The sequence below is a fragment of the Hemitrygon akajei genome, chromosome 6 (assembly GCF_048418815.1).
Source record: "Hemitrygon akajei chromosome 6, sHemAka1.3, whole genome shotgun sequence".
Taxonomy (NCBI): domain Eukaryota; kingdom Metazoa; phylum Chordata; class Chondrichthyes; order Myliobatiformes; family Dasyatidae; genus Hemitrygon; species Hemitrygon akajei.
Window position 1 is genome coordinate 135,149,266 of NC_133129.1, and position 15,602 is coordinate 135,164,867.

The 15,602-nt window shown below is 38.9% G+C and overlaps 1 protein-coding gene across 4 annotated transcripts in view; it reads left to right on the forward strand.

The window, feature by feature from the left end:
- Positions 1-15,602, forward strand: part of LOC140729510 (uncharacterized) — a 57,671-nt gene that overhangs the window by 21,673 nt on the left and 20,396 nt on the right. For all 4 annotated transcript variants that reach the window (XM_073049307.1, XM_073049308.1, XM_073049309.1 and 1 more), the window contains 11 exons: positions 2,652-2,765; positions 3,154-3,208; positions 3,949-4,011; positions 4,289-4,356; positions 4,448-4,538; positions 6,848-6,955; positions 8,983-9,086; positions 9,914-10,077; positions 12,963-13,059; positions 14,993-15,101; positions 15,289-15,481. In XM_073049307.1, coding sequence (XP_072905408.1) covers positions 2,652-2,765; positions 3,154-3,208; positions 3,949-4,011; positions 4,289-4,356; positions 4,448-4,538; positions 6,848-6,955; positions 8,983-9,086; positions 9,914-10,077; positions 12,963-13,059; positions 14,993-15,101; positions 15,289-15,481 — 1,166 coding nt within the window. The remainder of the gene's footprint in view (positions 1-2,651; positions 2,766-3,153; positions 3,209-3,948; positions 4,012-4,288; positions 4,357-4,447; positions 4,539-6,847; positions 6,956-8,982; positions 9,087-9,913; positions 10,078-12,962; positions 13,060-14,992; positions 15,102-15,288; positions 15,482-15,602) is intronic.

The following is a 15,602-nucleotide window of genomic DNA, read 5'->3' on the forward strand; positions in this document are numbered from 1 at the left end:
ACACATTTCTCCTGAAGTCAATATGCATCTCTGGCTCAACACATTTCTATTGGATGGTAAGCATTGTCATCATATGAAGCCACCACTTCCCATAGTGTGAGCTTGTAAGGCTATGTTATCAACAAAGATGTTTTTATCATTATTTTCAAATATCATGAAAAAATTTGCCTCAAAGAGAGCCTGTTTGACTCTGATGATGTTAAACATTTGTCATTTAGAGGTGCTTGCATGCTACTCTTTTCTGAAGTTGGGTTCGAAGTAAATTTATTATCAAAGCACAGATGAGTCACCATATACAATGCTAAGATTCAATTTTGTATGGGTAATACAAGAAACATAATAGAATCAATGAAAGACCGTGCCAAACAGGACAGAAAACAATCAATGTGAAAAGAAAAACAACAGAGCATGCAAATACAAATATAAAGAGTAGAATAAATAAATAAATCAATAAACACATGATAAATATCGAGAACATGAGATGAGAAGTCCTTGAAGATGAGTCTCTAGTGATGGGGTGAGTGAAGTTATCCCTTCTGGTTCAAGAGCCAGATGGAGAAGGGATAATAATTGTTCCTTAACGTGGTGGTGTGGGTATTGAGGCTCCTGTAACACCTTCTAATGATAGCCGTGAGAAATGAGCATGGCTGGAATGGTGGGGGTCTTGATGATGGATGCTGCTTTCCTGTGACAGTGCCTTGTATAGATGTGCCCAGTGGTGGGGTGGTCCATGTTGACTACTTTTTGTCGGCTTTTCCATACAAGGGCATTGGTGTTTTTCATACCAGGACGTGATGCAAACAATCAATATACTCTCCACTACACATCCGTAGAAGTTTATCAAAGGTTTAGATGATTTGCTGAATTTTCGCAAACTTCTAGGAAAATAGATGTGCTGCCCAGCTTTCTTTGTAATGGCACCTACAGTATGTGCTGGAACCAGTTTAGGTCCTCTGAGATTATAACTCCAGTTGTTGACCCTTTCAGAGTGGTTTGGAGTGTGTTGTTCGTGATCAGATCAGGCTCGAGCTGAAGCCTAATGAGTGGAAGGAGATGGTAGCTGGTGGCTGGTGATGGAAATGGACCTACTGTATAGTTTAAAGTGTGGATAGATAGAATTGTAGTTGTTTGAAAGAATTGTAATTAGGAACTGAAAATGGCAATTTTTCTGAAAGTCTGTTTAATTTAGGTGTAGAGATTGACAGAATTTACTTAAAAATGTAGGGGTTGGGTTGCAGATCAGATTATTGGTTTGAAGTGGGAAGTAAATCAGTTATCAAGACTACAGATCCTCTACATAGCACCATCCAGAGACAGAGAAGCAGTTTCAGCGACAGGTTACTATCGATGCAATGCTCCTCAGACAGGATGAAGAGGTCAATACTCCCCAATGCCATTAGGCTTTACAATTCTACCGCCAGGACTTAAGAACTTTTTAAAAGCTATTATTAATGCTTTTTGAGATGGTGATTTAGATGCATATCATATTTTTTTTTTTTACTGAGTTAAGTATTGTATGTAATTAGTTCTGCTACAACAAGTGTATGGGACATTGGAAAAAAAGTTGAATTTCCCCATGGGGATGAATAAAGTATCTATCTATCTATCTACAGATTGGAGGGAATTGAGGATCAGGACCAAACCACTACTGGAATTATTTGTTTCACTTGGCAGGATTATCTCAACCAGGGATTGGGTATTTAGTGAAAATACGGAATTATCTAGCCAAGCAGGCTATGGAGGCTCAGTCATTGATAATGCTGAAGCTGGAAATTTGATACATCTTTTGATATTAAAGGAATCCAAGGATATTGAGTTAGCACAGGCAAGTGGAGCTATGTTGAGAATCAGCCATTACCTTACTAAGTCAAAGTTCAAAGTAAACTTATTATCAAAGTATATATATATTGCCATATACTACCCTGAGATTTATTTTCTTGCAGGCATTTATAGGAAATTTTACAGTAGAATTTTGTAATAAACTATACATAAACTGAAACAGACAAAGACAGACAAACAATTAATGTGCAAAATAAGACTGTGCAAATAAAAGTAAGACTATAGGTTGTAGAAGAGGTGAATGAAGTTATCCATCCTAGTTCAAGGGGCCTGATGGTTGTAAGATAATAATTGTTCCTGAACCTGATGGTGTGGGACCTAAGGCATTTCTGTTTCTGTACCTCCTGTCTGTAACGAGAAGAAGGCATGGCCTGGATGGTGGGGGTCTTCAGTGATCGTAAGATCATATGATATAGGAGCAGAATTAGGCCATTCGGCCTGTCAGGTCTGTGCCACCATTTCATTTCATCATGATGGATGCTGCTTTCTTGTGGCAACACATCAGTGTTGGTATGTGGAACTTAGTTGTCTGAACTTCCAGCTTTGCCCCCTTTTGTATTTTCTTTTCATGCAATTTTAGGCTTTTAAAATCCGAGCTTAACTAATTATTACTTTTCTTTTTCATTTCCATGGTGTAAAATTTTGGTAAGGAGTCACCCATTAACATTTTAATCCTTGGGGTGCTCAAGTAGATGTACGTAGATTCAATTCTTCCATTTTATGGAAAAAATAAATGTTTGGCTAAGATACTAGAAAATGAGTTTACTTTGTGATTCTATTGCTCTGTTACCCATTTTGTGTTTCTGACCTAGTGCTTCTGACATGTTCGCTCCGACCACCGAGCTCGTTCGTCTTGCACGATTCTATGCCACTCCATGGGAACAAAAGAAAGAAATCCTGGAGCACATATATGTGAATCATGAGAGGTATAAGTGCATGCTTTCCACATAATGGGAAGTATTCAAGGATAATATCTCCTTGTTGTCTTTTAGATTAAAATGTATTCTGAATTTGCTGCTGCACAGGAAAACAAGTCATCATGAGCTGTGAATCTTATTCAGGACAGAAGAACCATGACTCTAGACAACAGGGGTGAATTTTAATACGATGGAGGCAAATGTTGAAGTGCTTTTTTAAATGCAGCAAAGTGTGACCTTCATCTATCCATAAATGTGCAGATGGGGCTTTGCCAACCCTAACCTAGCAACTGACTTCGATAGACAGAGTTGAAAATAATTATTTTGTGTCTGTTCCCAGAAGGGAAAGTGTTGTAAGGAATTATTTTAACAAAACATTTCTGTTTCTCATTTCCAGGAAAAAGCATCAGCTCAGTGTAGCACTGAGGAAATTGCAGCTACTTGATAGTCAGGTAAATTTTCTCACATTATGTGAATTCAAATACCAAGCACGTTGGCTAGACAAAGATAGCAAATCCTCCAAACTCAAAGCCCCATGCTGATTATTAGTTGTGCTGAAAGACAGGTCACCTCAGTCTGGTGAACATATTGGTGCAAAGAGAGACATTACTCTCTCTGTATTTGGATAATACTCTCTCTGTTGTGGGAATAAAATGCAGTTGTGCTTTCTAATTACAATTGCCTTTTATTACTTGTCCTATTAGCTTTGGCTAAATAATATTTTGTCTTCTTTTCCTCTGTTTTCTTATAACTATTCTCAGCTCCCTACATTCTTAAGAATGTTTCTCCTTTACCATATAATCTATGTTAAGTATAATAGACTGCTCAGAAAATTTTTTAAAAACAGATCTTTAATTACCAGTACCTATTATGTGGACAAGATCTTTCATTTAAAAGTGGCAAAGAGGCTCTGAATTCAATTTTTTAAAAAACATTATTCTTCAAAGACATGCTATCTATTGATCCAGAGAAATTATACTGCAGGTGCCAGAAACCAGAAATCATGAAATGCTGTAAGTACTCAGCATGTGAAGCAATATCAGTGGATCGAAAAATCAGGGTTCACTATTCAGATCAATGAAAGATCATCAACCCTTTTCTCTTTCCACCAGCCCTGTTAGTGCTGTTGAGCATTTCCAGTATTTTGTGTTTTAATTGATGCCTTTCATCTTACAAATTTCTCTTTTTTTAGGCCAAGTGGCTTGCTCGGGAACGACAAATCTTGAATTGGGAGAAGTTATTTACAAAGCTAATGGTATGTGATTTTGAGTACTGATGAGTGCATGCAAATAATGCAAGTCCACAGCATAATCCAGGGATGAAATTTAGATGCATTATATAGCCATGCATTCAATAAAATTGCCATTCAGTTATGTTTGCAGTATTCCAATGTGCTAATGATAATACTAAAGCACCCAGACACTCCAGAGAATTATGTTATGAACACCGAGTAAACATCGAGGGTCATTGTGCACTATATCAATGAGAAAACTTTAGTTTTAAACTTTTGGTACTTTATCTTCGCTCTGCAGACAGCGAAGACCCATGGGAGACAGTGGAAATTTCGATTAGAATATCTGAAAAGGAAGGGTGAGCTGAGGTGGGTGAGAGCCTGAGTACCATATTCATTCTCTGATGATTCCAGAACAATTGTAGTTGGGATTTGCAGATCAAACTTGCTTCTGTTACAGCTCAGAGTCACAGACTTTTATGGGGAGTCCTATTCATCCAGAGATGAGCGATGGACAGATTGACCCCAAGCAGCGTGTATTAAAAGAGGCAGTAAGTGGTATTGTTTTTATCAAAGATGAAAGGTAAGTAAAATTTACTTATTCATCATCTGCTTGCTCAAGGCTAGTAATTGACATCTTAATGAAAATCAAAAAAACTGCAGGTGCTAGAAATCTAAAACAAAAGCAGAAAATGCTGGAAACACTCTCTGGGGCACCTGTGGGGAAAAAAAACCCAGAATTAACATTTCAGATTGAAAATCCTTCATCAGAATTGGAAATGAGAGAAAACAAGATACAATTGGAAACTATGGGGAGATAATGGAAGCATTAAGTCATTTGTTGTTTCATTATCAGGGAATGTTCATTATGTATAATTAATAATTTTACAGTTAAAGATTAGAGTTGGAAAACTGGCAGATAGCTAATGGAAGGTCGTACCTGGGTAATTAAAGATGATGCTGAAAGAGAGTAGAAGTTTAAAAGGGTGTATCTTTTTAAACCAACTTAATTGATTTTGTTTTAGAGATACCAGAGAGAGTTGACAGTGGATGTAATTGAGTTAGATTTACAAAATGCCTTCAATAAGATACTACTGTTACGTACTCCGTAACTGGGTCACTTACCAGCAAAGATAGAGAGGTCCGTCGAAGTCTGATGGTACTATTTCTAACAGTATTTATTGATAAAAATGCACAAAAATAATATCAATGCAAACATACCGATAATATACGTCGTCAATACTAAATCTAAAAGCGCAGGTATAATAACAATCAACAAGAAGTAGCTCTATCGTTGTCTAGGGGATAATGTATTGTCCAATGGAAATATAAAAGTCACTTTAGTTCATTCAGGCTGCAGCTTTTGCTTGGAGAGAGAGACGGACCTTCAGAACTTGCCCGTTTTCCTTTTTATGATGTCGATCCTTTGAAATGTCGTCGGTGGTGATCTCTTCTTTAGCTAAGCCGTCTTCCATGGTAAGGCCTCAATCCTGGGCAACGGGAAAGGACACACGTGGGCCTTCCACCGGCTGTCGCTATTAAACACTGTCACGGGATTTCTAGCGTTTCTCCTGGTGCGTCTAAAGGGGTTGTTTCCCAGACCTTCTTTTATCCTTACTCACGGGGTCTCAGATGTCAATCAGATTGGAATGATGCCACCCCTCAACCAGCCCACTTTTGGTCATTCCCTGAGGGCTTCAAATAAATAGTACAGTACTTGATACACAATTCCGTCTCCAAGAGACAATGGCCGTTTCCCGTGGCTTTGTATCGCTGAGGGGCCAGGACATTCCAAACCCCTTGTGGATTCTGCGTGTCTTTCTCTCATTTCCTGAGTCTCCTGACCTGAATTAATAGTGATCTTGCGATTCTCAAAAAGGAGGGGGCTACTTTGTACCCTTCGGCCCCTCAGAGTTGGGGCACAGGCGTAACACTACGCAATAAGTAAAGTAAGAAAGCTTGAAGTCAGGAGATAAATTGCATCATGGATTGAAAGCTGGCTTGAAGACAGAAATCAGAAAGAAGTAGTATAGCAATTCACAACGAAAAGAAGTGGGTCAGTTAACAGTTAAGGGACTACTAGGCTTTATAATTTACATTAACAATTTAAACATTGAAATAATGAGCATAGTTCTAAATTTGGAGGTGAAATAAAATTAAGTTTAGAGTTATCACTAGAAGTGAATTGCAACAAAATGCAAGATATATTTGCAGAATTGCAATTAATTGACAGGAGTGGTATAATATCAATAAATACAATGGAATGCTTTTTGGTAGGATGATCAAAATGTTACTTATTTAGTTGGAAGGCACAAGGTCATTGAGGAACAAAGGAGTCTCTGGAACAAATATAACAACCATTAAAAGTTGCACCTTAGGTTAGCAAGGCCATAAAATAAACAGGATGCTGTTTATTTCTAAAAAGATGTAGGGAACTTATGCTCAACTGTATCAACCCTTCATTAGATTCCACTTGGAGTGTTGTCTCCAACATTCTGTAGCCTTATTATGGAAAGATGTTGAGGCAATAGAGATGACAGATTTGTAAGGGTGATGCCAGAAATGTGACATATACTCATCTGGAAAAGATGAACATTTGAGAATAGAAAACTGAGGGCGACCACTGAAACATGGAACTCACTGCCACAGTGGTGTGACCATGGATAAGTCTAAGAGGAGGTTTATGATGGAGAAGGGAATAGAGATGACACTGATTGATTTAATGAGGAAAGATGGGAAGAAGCTCACTCAAATGGAGCCAGACTGCAGGAGTTATGATTAAAGTTAGGCTGTATGGCCTATTTCTGTGCTGTATATCTCATGTGATGAATAAGTAGAATGCTATCACTGCTCTGTGAAGGAATCCTTAAAGAGACTGGTTATCAAAGAGCATCAAGAGGCTGATACAGAGGAAAGCAATGAGGAAGAAGACAGTGATTTGGAGCAGGTCGAGGCACAGGGAGAGAGAGTAAGTCTTTCTCAAAATTTAATTCTTGCATTTTCCTGAGCACAGAGGATAAAACTTTTATTTGTACCATTCTGTTATATAACACAGGATGTCCAAATTGTCTCACAGTCCACAAAGTATTTCTGAAGGGTATTCACTTCAGCAATTGACAAGATCCAAGAGACCATGAGATTCTAAGTTTCAAATTGCATTTATTCACAAAGCAAGGAACCCAAAAGAAACCAATTAAAAAAATAAGACCAACTTGCAGTGCTCATAGAAAAAGAGAAGAAAAACACAAATCAAATAATGCAAATAATAGAAGCCAGCAACAGCAACATTCCAAACCAAATTGATTCCTTAGACCCAAATCCCTGGCGTAGGCCCAAAGCATTGGTATTCAGTAATCACATTAGTGGGGCAAATCATCACAGAGTTTGCAAACACGAAGCATGGCAGCCAGAGGCCTTAGTGTCACAGAGAGAGGAGCCCCCGGACTATCTGGGCCCATGTTTAAATTGTCCAAACCTTGCACTAGGACCCGGTCCCGCCATGGCGAATTGCTCCGGGCCTAGATTTCACTGCTGGAGAAGCTGTTCTCGGCCTCTTCAAATCGGTTCGATGCCCAGAGGGATCCAACCTCGCCGACACCCTGCCTTTCAGTCTATCTAGGCCAGCATTTAGATTGTCCAAACAGTGTATTGTACCTCTGATTAGGACCTGGGCCTCACTGTGGCGAATTGCTCCAGGGCTAGAACATGCTTCCTGGCGATTCGCTTCAGACTGGATTTCACTGCTGAAGAAGCCGTACTCAACCTCTCCAATTTGGCTTGGTGCTTAGAACAATCCACCGTCTCACCTGGGTAAGCTGGACAATCATTGGGACCTCCATCCCATCTTCTCCCCTCCATGCCATTGCATCTGGGTAGGCTGGACAGGCATTGGGACACTCCATCCCATCGTCTCCCGTCCAAATTGTCCACTCCAAACAGCTCGGCTCCAACCCCCAAGTGCATCGACTTTGCAGGGCACATCTCATGAATTTGCTTTGCCTTTGCTTGCCTCTTCATTATTTGTGATGATAGTTTACCACAACTTACTTCCGAAAAAGTGTTATTAATAATGTTTTTAATCAATTTCCTTTGCCTTTGAACTACCAGTAAGCTGTCTCATATCTTTGGTAGCGCCATTTTAAACCGGAAGATGAATGAACAGTTAATCTGTTGTAGTTGTGTTGATGAAGAGGTAGATATTTTGACTGCAGTACTCCCTAATTCTTTTAGACCTGTACATCAGAGAGAACAGTGAAATCATACTTTAATGTCTTAACTAAATTTCCAAATGTTAATCACTGCAATACTTCCATGATACTGAATTGAATTATTAATTTAGATATAGAGGAAATTAGAGATGATTGAGCCAAAGCCAATAATTAAATACACTAACTTTTACAAGCCTAGAGATCTTGACTTTTACTGAATTAGCTGTTTTCACTTTAGATGACTGGCAAAGTGTTGTAACCATGTTTAGATGCTCCAATATGGAAAGAAGGGTAAAAAGTCTTTTAAAAAGTCTTTTTGCAATTATCATCTTGTACTGGAATACACACAGTATAGGTATTGTCTTCTGGTTTGTAAATACCCTTGTCAACTTTCACTAGGTAAGGACAACCACTTACATTGTAGAAATAATTTTTTTACAGGGTACAGTAATTTGGAACTAGGAGTTGTATGGAGGAACTTTATATCAACATTCACTGTCATGTGGACAGAACAAATATATTCAAGAACTTCCTCTGATCAGTAAAAATCAGCAGTGACCCTTCATATTTGGATTATACTCTAAATTCTTAGCCTACCATTGTCCTTCATCGAAACAAATCAAGATTATTTCACATAGTTTATGCACTATTCCTGCACTAATTTCAAAACAAAAACTCAGATGTTACATTACTCTGCTGATCTTGACACAAATATTTTCATTCAATTCTGCATGGGTTTTCTTTTTGCTTTTCTAACCTGTTCCTTTCTCTGCATTTTCCTTGGTAGGGTGGAGGTGCTGTTCTAAAGAAGGACACCATCGATGGTGAAACACAGACAGAACAGCAGACAGAAGAGCAGGGTACATGGACAGGTGATCCTCTTCACACCAGGTAAGAGAATGTATAGGAGGAGCAATTAGCAAGAGTATATATACATAAATTTAACTTCTACCCATAAAGGGATACTCCCATAGTGTTACTTGTGTTTATTTTTGCCTTTGCTTTAGAACATACACTCCTTAACCTGCTAATTAAAGAGACACTAATTATACAGAAAGTGTCATTATCCTTCAAAATTGCCAAGAAATAAACTTACACAGAATAAGCCTAAAACTTTTAATAAACAGGAAAGCTACAAAGATATGAAATATATTTACCTACCACAGTACCTGGTTCTTATGTTTCTGCTCTAGAACTTTGCTGGAAATGCTAAAAGTTGTTACCTAAAGTTGTCCAGCTGTATACTGTTATATTAACCACAGATATTAAACACAGTTTTAAATCTAACAGTCATTGAGTTTGGATATTTACTCATTTCAAAGTTAATAGTAAGTTCTGTTAAATTACCAAATTCTAGGTCCATTATGTAAAGTTAAATACTTTGTAGCACCATTCTGGTGTGTGATTGATTCCACAGGAATTCTAAACTGGAGTTTTTATGTCATTTTTGCTTCTGATTTTCCAGTAATTGAATTAATAACAGACAACAAGGGTTACCATGAATTGGATGTGCATATCTTTGAATTTGGATCCTTTTGTATATTCTATAGTGAAGCTTTGCAATGAAAATGCTTTTTTAATATGTTCCATATGGTTTCCAGAGTTTCTTGTTCCATCCCCAGCATTCTTTATTTTAGTGGACTTTAGTCGTGAACATTATTAACCACTGGTGAAGGCCAGCATTTCCTTTTGTCAACCTTCAATTTATTTTCATTCAGATTTGCCTGCGTGTCTGTGACCAAGTTTTATGGCTGCTTTGAGCAAGGACTGTCTTGCTTACTAACATATCAACGGGAACGTCAGAAGATTCAGCTTGTTCAGGACCAAGCAAGACAGAATCACAAAGCACCAAAACAAGTCAAAATAAATGAAAGCCAAAACGGTAGGATGAAGAGTCAAATAATGTTTATGTTAGCAATATATAACTAAACATTTTCTTGAAAATAACTTCTCAGCCGTTGTAAAATAATTTATGCCTAAGTGTATCAGCATTTCCTTGACGGTTTAGTGGATAAATGTAATTTGTGTAATTCTGAAATATGCAAAGGTAGAAAATTAATACCTTGAGTACAGATTGATTATAAGCTGAAATGTCCCATGCAATAGCTAGAGCAAATAGAAAAACATGTCTTTACTGGATATTGGATCACTAGAAAATGTCACTCGACAGGTAGTAATAGGGGACAAGGAAATGGCAGATGAACTGAATAATTATTTTGTATCAATCTTCACTGTGGAAGACACTAGCTGTATGGTGAAATTTCTAGGAGTCAGGGGGCTTGAAGTGTGTGAGGTTACCTTTACTAGGGAGAAGTTATTTGGGAAACTGAAAGGTTTGAAGACAGCTAAGTCATCTGGACCAGATGGCATACACCCCAGAGTTCTGAAAGAGGTGACTGAAGAGATTGTAGAGGCATTAGTAATTATCTTTCAAGAATCACTAGATTCTGGAATGGTTCTGGAAGACTGGAAAATAGTAAATGTCACTCCACTCTTCTAGAAGGGAGAGAGGCAGAAGAAAGGAATCTGTAGACCCTCAATCAGTTAGTCTGACCTCAATGGTTGGGAAGATGTTGGAGTCAATTATTAAGGATGAGATCTCAGGTTACTTGAAGACACATGATAAAATAGGCTATAGTCAACATGGTTTCCTCAAGGGAAAATCTTGTCTGATAAATCTGTTGGCATTCTATGAAGAAATAACAAACAGGACAGACAAAGGAGAATTGGTTGATGTTTTATATTTGGATTTTCAGAAGGCCTTTGACAAGCTGCCACACATGAGGCTGCTTAACAAGCTATGGGCCGTGGTATTACCGGGAAGATTCTGGCAAGGATAGAGCAGTGGCTGATTGGCAGGAAGCAAAGAGTGGGAATAAAAGGAAACTCTTCTGGTTGGCTGCCAGTAACCAGTGGTGTTCCACAGGGGTCTGGGTTGGGACTGATGCTTTTTACATTATATGTCAATGATCTGAGTGATGGAATTGATGGCTTTGTTGCAAGGCTTGCAGAGGATATGAAGATAGATGGAGGGTTAGGTAGTTTTGAAGAAGTAGAGGGGCTACAAAAGGACTTAGATTAGGAGAATGGACAATGAAATGGCAGATGGAATATAGTGTTGGGAAGTGTTTGGTCATGCACTTAGGTAAAAGAAATGAAAAGGTTGAGTATTTTCTAAATGGAGAGAAAATACAAAAAACCAAGACACAAAGGGACTTGGGAGTCCTTGTGTAGGATCCACTAAACGTTAATTTTCAGGTTGAGTCTGGCGAGGAAAGCAAATTAAATGTTAGCATTCATTCAAGAGGTCTAGAATACAAAAGCAAGGATGTAATATTGAAACTTTATAAAGCACAAGTGAGGCCTCAAGGAGTATTGGGAGTAGGTTTGGCCCACTCATCTTAGAAAGGATATGCTGAAACTGGGAGGGGGGCAGGTTCAAAGGAAATTCATGAAAATGATTTCAGGATTGAATGGCTTGTCATAAGAGAGTTTGATGGCCCTGGGCCTGTATTCACTAAAATTCAGAAGAATGAGGGGTGACCTCATTGAAACCTATTGAATGGTGAAGGCCTTGATGGAGAGGATGTGGAGAGGATGTTTCCTATAGTGGGAGAATCAAAGACCAAAGTCTAACAAAAGAGGAGTGTCCTTTTAGAATGGAGATGAGGAGGAATTTCTTTAGCCAGAGAGTGGTGAATCTGTGGAATCCTTTGCTGCAGACATCTGTGTAGGCCAAGTCTTTATCTATATTTAAGGCTGAGGTTGACAAATTCTTGATTGGTCAGAGCATGAAGAAATATGAAGAGAAACCAAGAGATTGGGGCTGAGAGGAAAATTGGATCAGCCATGCTGAAATAGCAGAGCAGTCTCGATGGCCTAATTCTGCTCCTATATCTTATAGTTTTATGGCTTGTGAGCAATCACCATTTAGATAGGTGGAATGCAGGATAGAAAATAAGAAAACAAGCAATTAGACACAGCTTTCTCCAACCATTGACCAACTTTGTCTTTTTTGTAACAGCTTTAACCTTTCAATTCTGGTATTATATTTGTGAATCAATTTTGTACTTCAATCAATGCCAGAACCAACTTCATAATATGAGGATAATGTTTCTAGGCATTAACATATTAATTTTTTAGTTTAACCTCATCACTGCATTGTGGAAGTAAATGGGAATTAGGAATGAAGTTAGTTTGACATAGAATTCTTGTTTTTTTAGCTTTACCATAATGAATTCATTTAACGTGTGATGTACACTGTTGATCTGATTGTGTGTAATATGGGAGTGTGGGGGTGTAAAAGGTGGGATTAATGAAGAATTAGTGTAATTGTGTGGCTGATGGTTGCCACAGATTAGTGAGCTGAAGATCATGTATTTTTCTATGACTGCAGGTTAATGAATCTTTTAGGCAAATGAGACTGGTTTGGATCAATATCTGAGTTGTCATGGATGAATTGGGTGAAGGGTCTGTTTCTGTGCTGTCTAACTCTAGGACTCAATTAATGCTTCTGTAATCTGGCTTTGGACAGCACTTTGGAGCATTGTGAAATGATCTATACTTTGCATGAATCTTTGTGAGATTGCTGAATACAGTAAGCTGCACAATATTTCATTGTCAACCTCTTTTGTTTGTGTAAAGTTGTAAGCTAAACTTAAATGGAGTGAAATACTGCATTGGTAATAAAAATATCCCCTATGGAGCTAGTAATAAAATGTGAATAGTTGGATTCAAGACATATTTAATGTAGTTTTCTCTTTACAGATTTGCCTGTTACTGTGTCTGTGTCTGGAATTTTAAAAGCTTCAGAAGCGCCAAACAGTGATTTTGCAAAGACAGCAGTGGAGCATGTGTTGAACAGGTACGTGATGTGTTCCTTCCTCGTTGTCTTCTAAATTAAGTCCATGAGCCTTACTTCCACAGGTGATTGATAACCTCCTTTTGAAGCCTGAAAGTGGAATGTTGAAATTGGAAGTCCAGCACTATTTTTTAATCTGATGGAAAATTGTTCTACCTGGAGTAACACTGGCACATTTTCCATTCAGATTCAGATTTATTTGTCACATGAGCATTGAAACACGTCATCTGAAATGTGTCATTTGCATTAACCAACATACCCAAGGATGTGGTGTGGCAGCCTGTAAGTATCATTGCACATCCTGGTGCCAGCATCGCATACTCACTATGCTCGGCAGCACAACACAGAATACAAGAAGCAAAACAAGCACTGCTTCTTTTCCCTGCCCATTCCCCCCATGCACATACATTGTCCTCTAACCCCAAGGCCAGTTTCTTTGGCCTCCAGCCTCCTGTGGACTCACAGATTCACACACTTCAGGCCTTCGACTTCCCCAGTGGACATGCAGAGATTCGCAGACTTAGGTGCTCTAGCCACTGGGCCTTAACTTCTTGACCTACAGTATACCTCCAGGCTTAGATCTGGACTTCTGAAAGGCCTTTTGTTTCAATCTTCAGCATTGACCCCAGGACTCACCAATGAACTCACCCTAAACACCAGACCTTGAACTTTGGACACACCGACGACAGGATCCTGAATGCTAGGTCTCGAACTCTGGTCGTTGTCAACCTATGTACCTAAGGGTCATTAGCCCTCGTGCCTCCTTGCCAGAGTCACTGATAACTCACTAACCTGGGGAGGCGTGAGCTGTCCCTAAACCCTAACCTGACCCCTAACTCCCATCTCTGTCCCCGTGTCCATCCTTACAAACCTGAAAAAACAACCATGTCTAAGCCATGTCCTCGATGGAGACCAGAGCTCGGTGCCATCTTGACCAAGTTTCCATATCAAAGGCATACAAGATGAATCCATTCTCTTGTGTAATGCTGCTCTTGGAATATCGCAGGTGAACTTAGACCACATTGTTCTAGGACCCCTGCCACTGGGTACAGCTGTAACAGTGTGTTCTCATTTGCAAAGAAGTAATCTGAGAGGCATGAAAGAGATGTAATTCTTGGACTCTTCCCATCCCATACTGTACTTGTCTGCCCCAACAATCCCACATCTCTAGCCCATGTCCCATTTAAGATCCCCCAAACCGAATGTTCTGCCCTTCTCCCCCTATAGCACCCTCACTGAGGCGTTGCTGCTGTTGATCTCCCACTCTCCCAGCAACTAAATGTGCCAGATTTCTCACTCAATCCTCCACTACACTGCTGATGTTTCAATTCCCCAATGTCTCCCTTCCTAAAAAACAACCAAATGCCACGTCCCATGTATTCCGATTCTACTTCCACCCCAAAAAGCATCCTGTTAATGTCCTTTATTACAGACCATTCCCCAACCTCACCCAAAACACAATGAAGACCTTTCCCAGTTCACCAACTCTTAACTGCTGATCCTTTTCCTGTAACCTCCACTACCTATTTCAGGCAGAATGAAAGAATTGGCTTCTGAAATTCAACAATGTTACACGTGCAGTTTGTTCAGCAGGAAATCCCAAAGGACTTGGCTCTGGAAATGGAGCATTATTGTTTCTAATTCTGCTTAAAAGAAGAACTTGTGTTAGTACTTCAGTTTATGAACATTTGAAAATCTAAGATTGGTACTTTATTGCTAGTTCATCACAGTCTTTTCAATCTTTATGACTTTGTACATTTTAGCCCCTTTTGCTTGAAGAAAAATCTTTGCTTAGTTTGTGGTCAGATAGGAAAAGAAAACTGAAAATCCATAAAGGAAATGAGCCCTCATATGATGGTTAATTGATAGAATTGATGTAGATTTAAGTCACTTTTTCTTTTATGCCTGGGACTGTGATTTTTATTTTGCATCTTAGTGGTCAAGGGGCAAAGTTTGAAATGGTGAAGGGTTCTGCTGTAGTGGAGGTGCTGCTTTTTCATGATCAGAAGGGAGTGATTGCTGAAGGGGAGTTCAAATTGCCGCAGGTAGGCATTTGTAAACTATTGTTTATTTTAAATATAATTTACTTACTAATACAATTATTGGCCACCGCACATTCCATTCTCTTGCATCTGCAACTCTCTAACCAAAACTTAATTTTGTAAATACGTAATGTAGAATGTAATGATATGCAAGTGAAGACCTGATTGTCCTATTCTGATTTCGCCATAGGATATGTTAATGCAACAGAAACTTGTCAGCGACACAGAAATTCAGCTTTTCACTCCTGGGTCTGCACGATCACCACCAAGAACCGTTGCAGCCTTATGTCTCAGCCTTTGTGTCGAGGAGCTGGTGGAATCAATGTGGAAAGACCAGTCCACTGAGGCTTGGAGTCTAGAAGAACTTATATTGGATGCCACAGGTAAAACTGGTTAAGGAAAGTATATAGAAATAAGATAAAAACAAGAGCCCAGACTTAATTGATCTGGTGGCTTGAAAAATGTCAGTTAAGTATCACTTTCTGTGATTGTAATATGTTTACG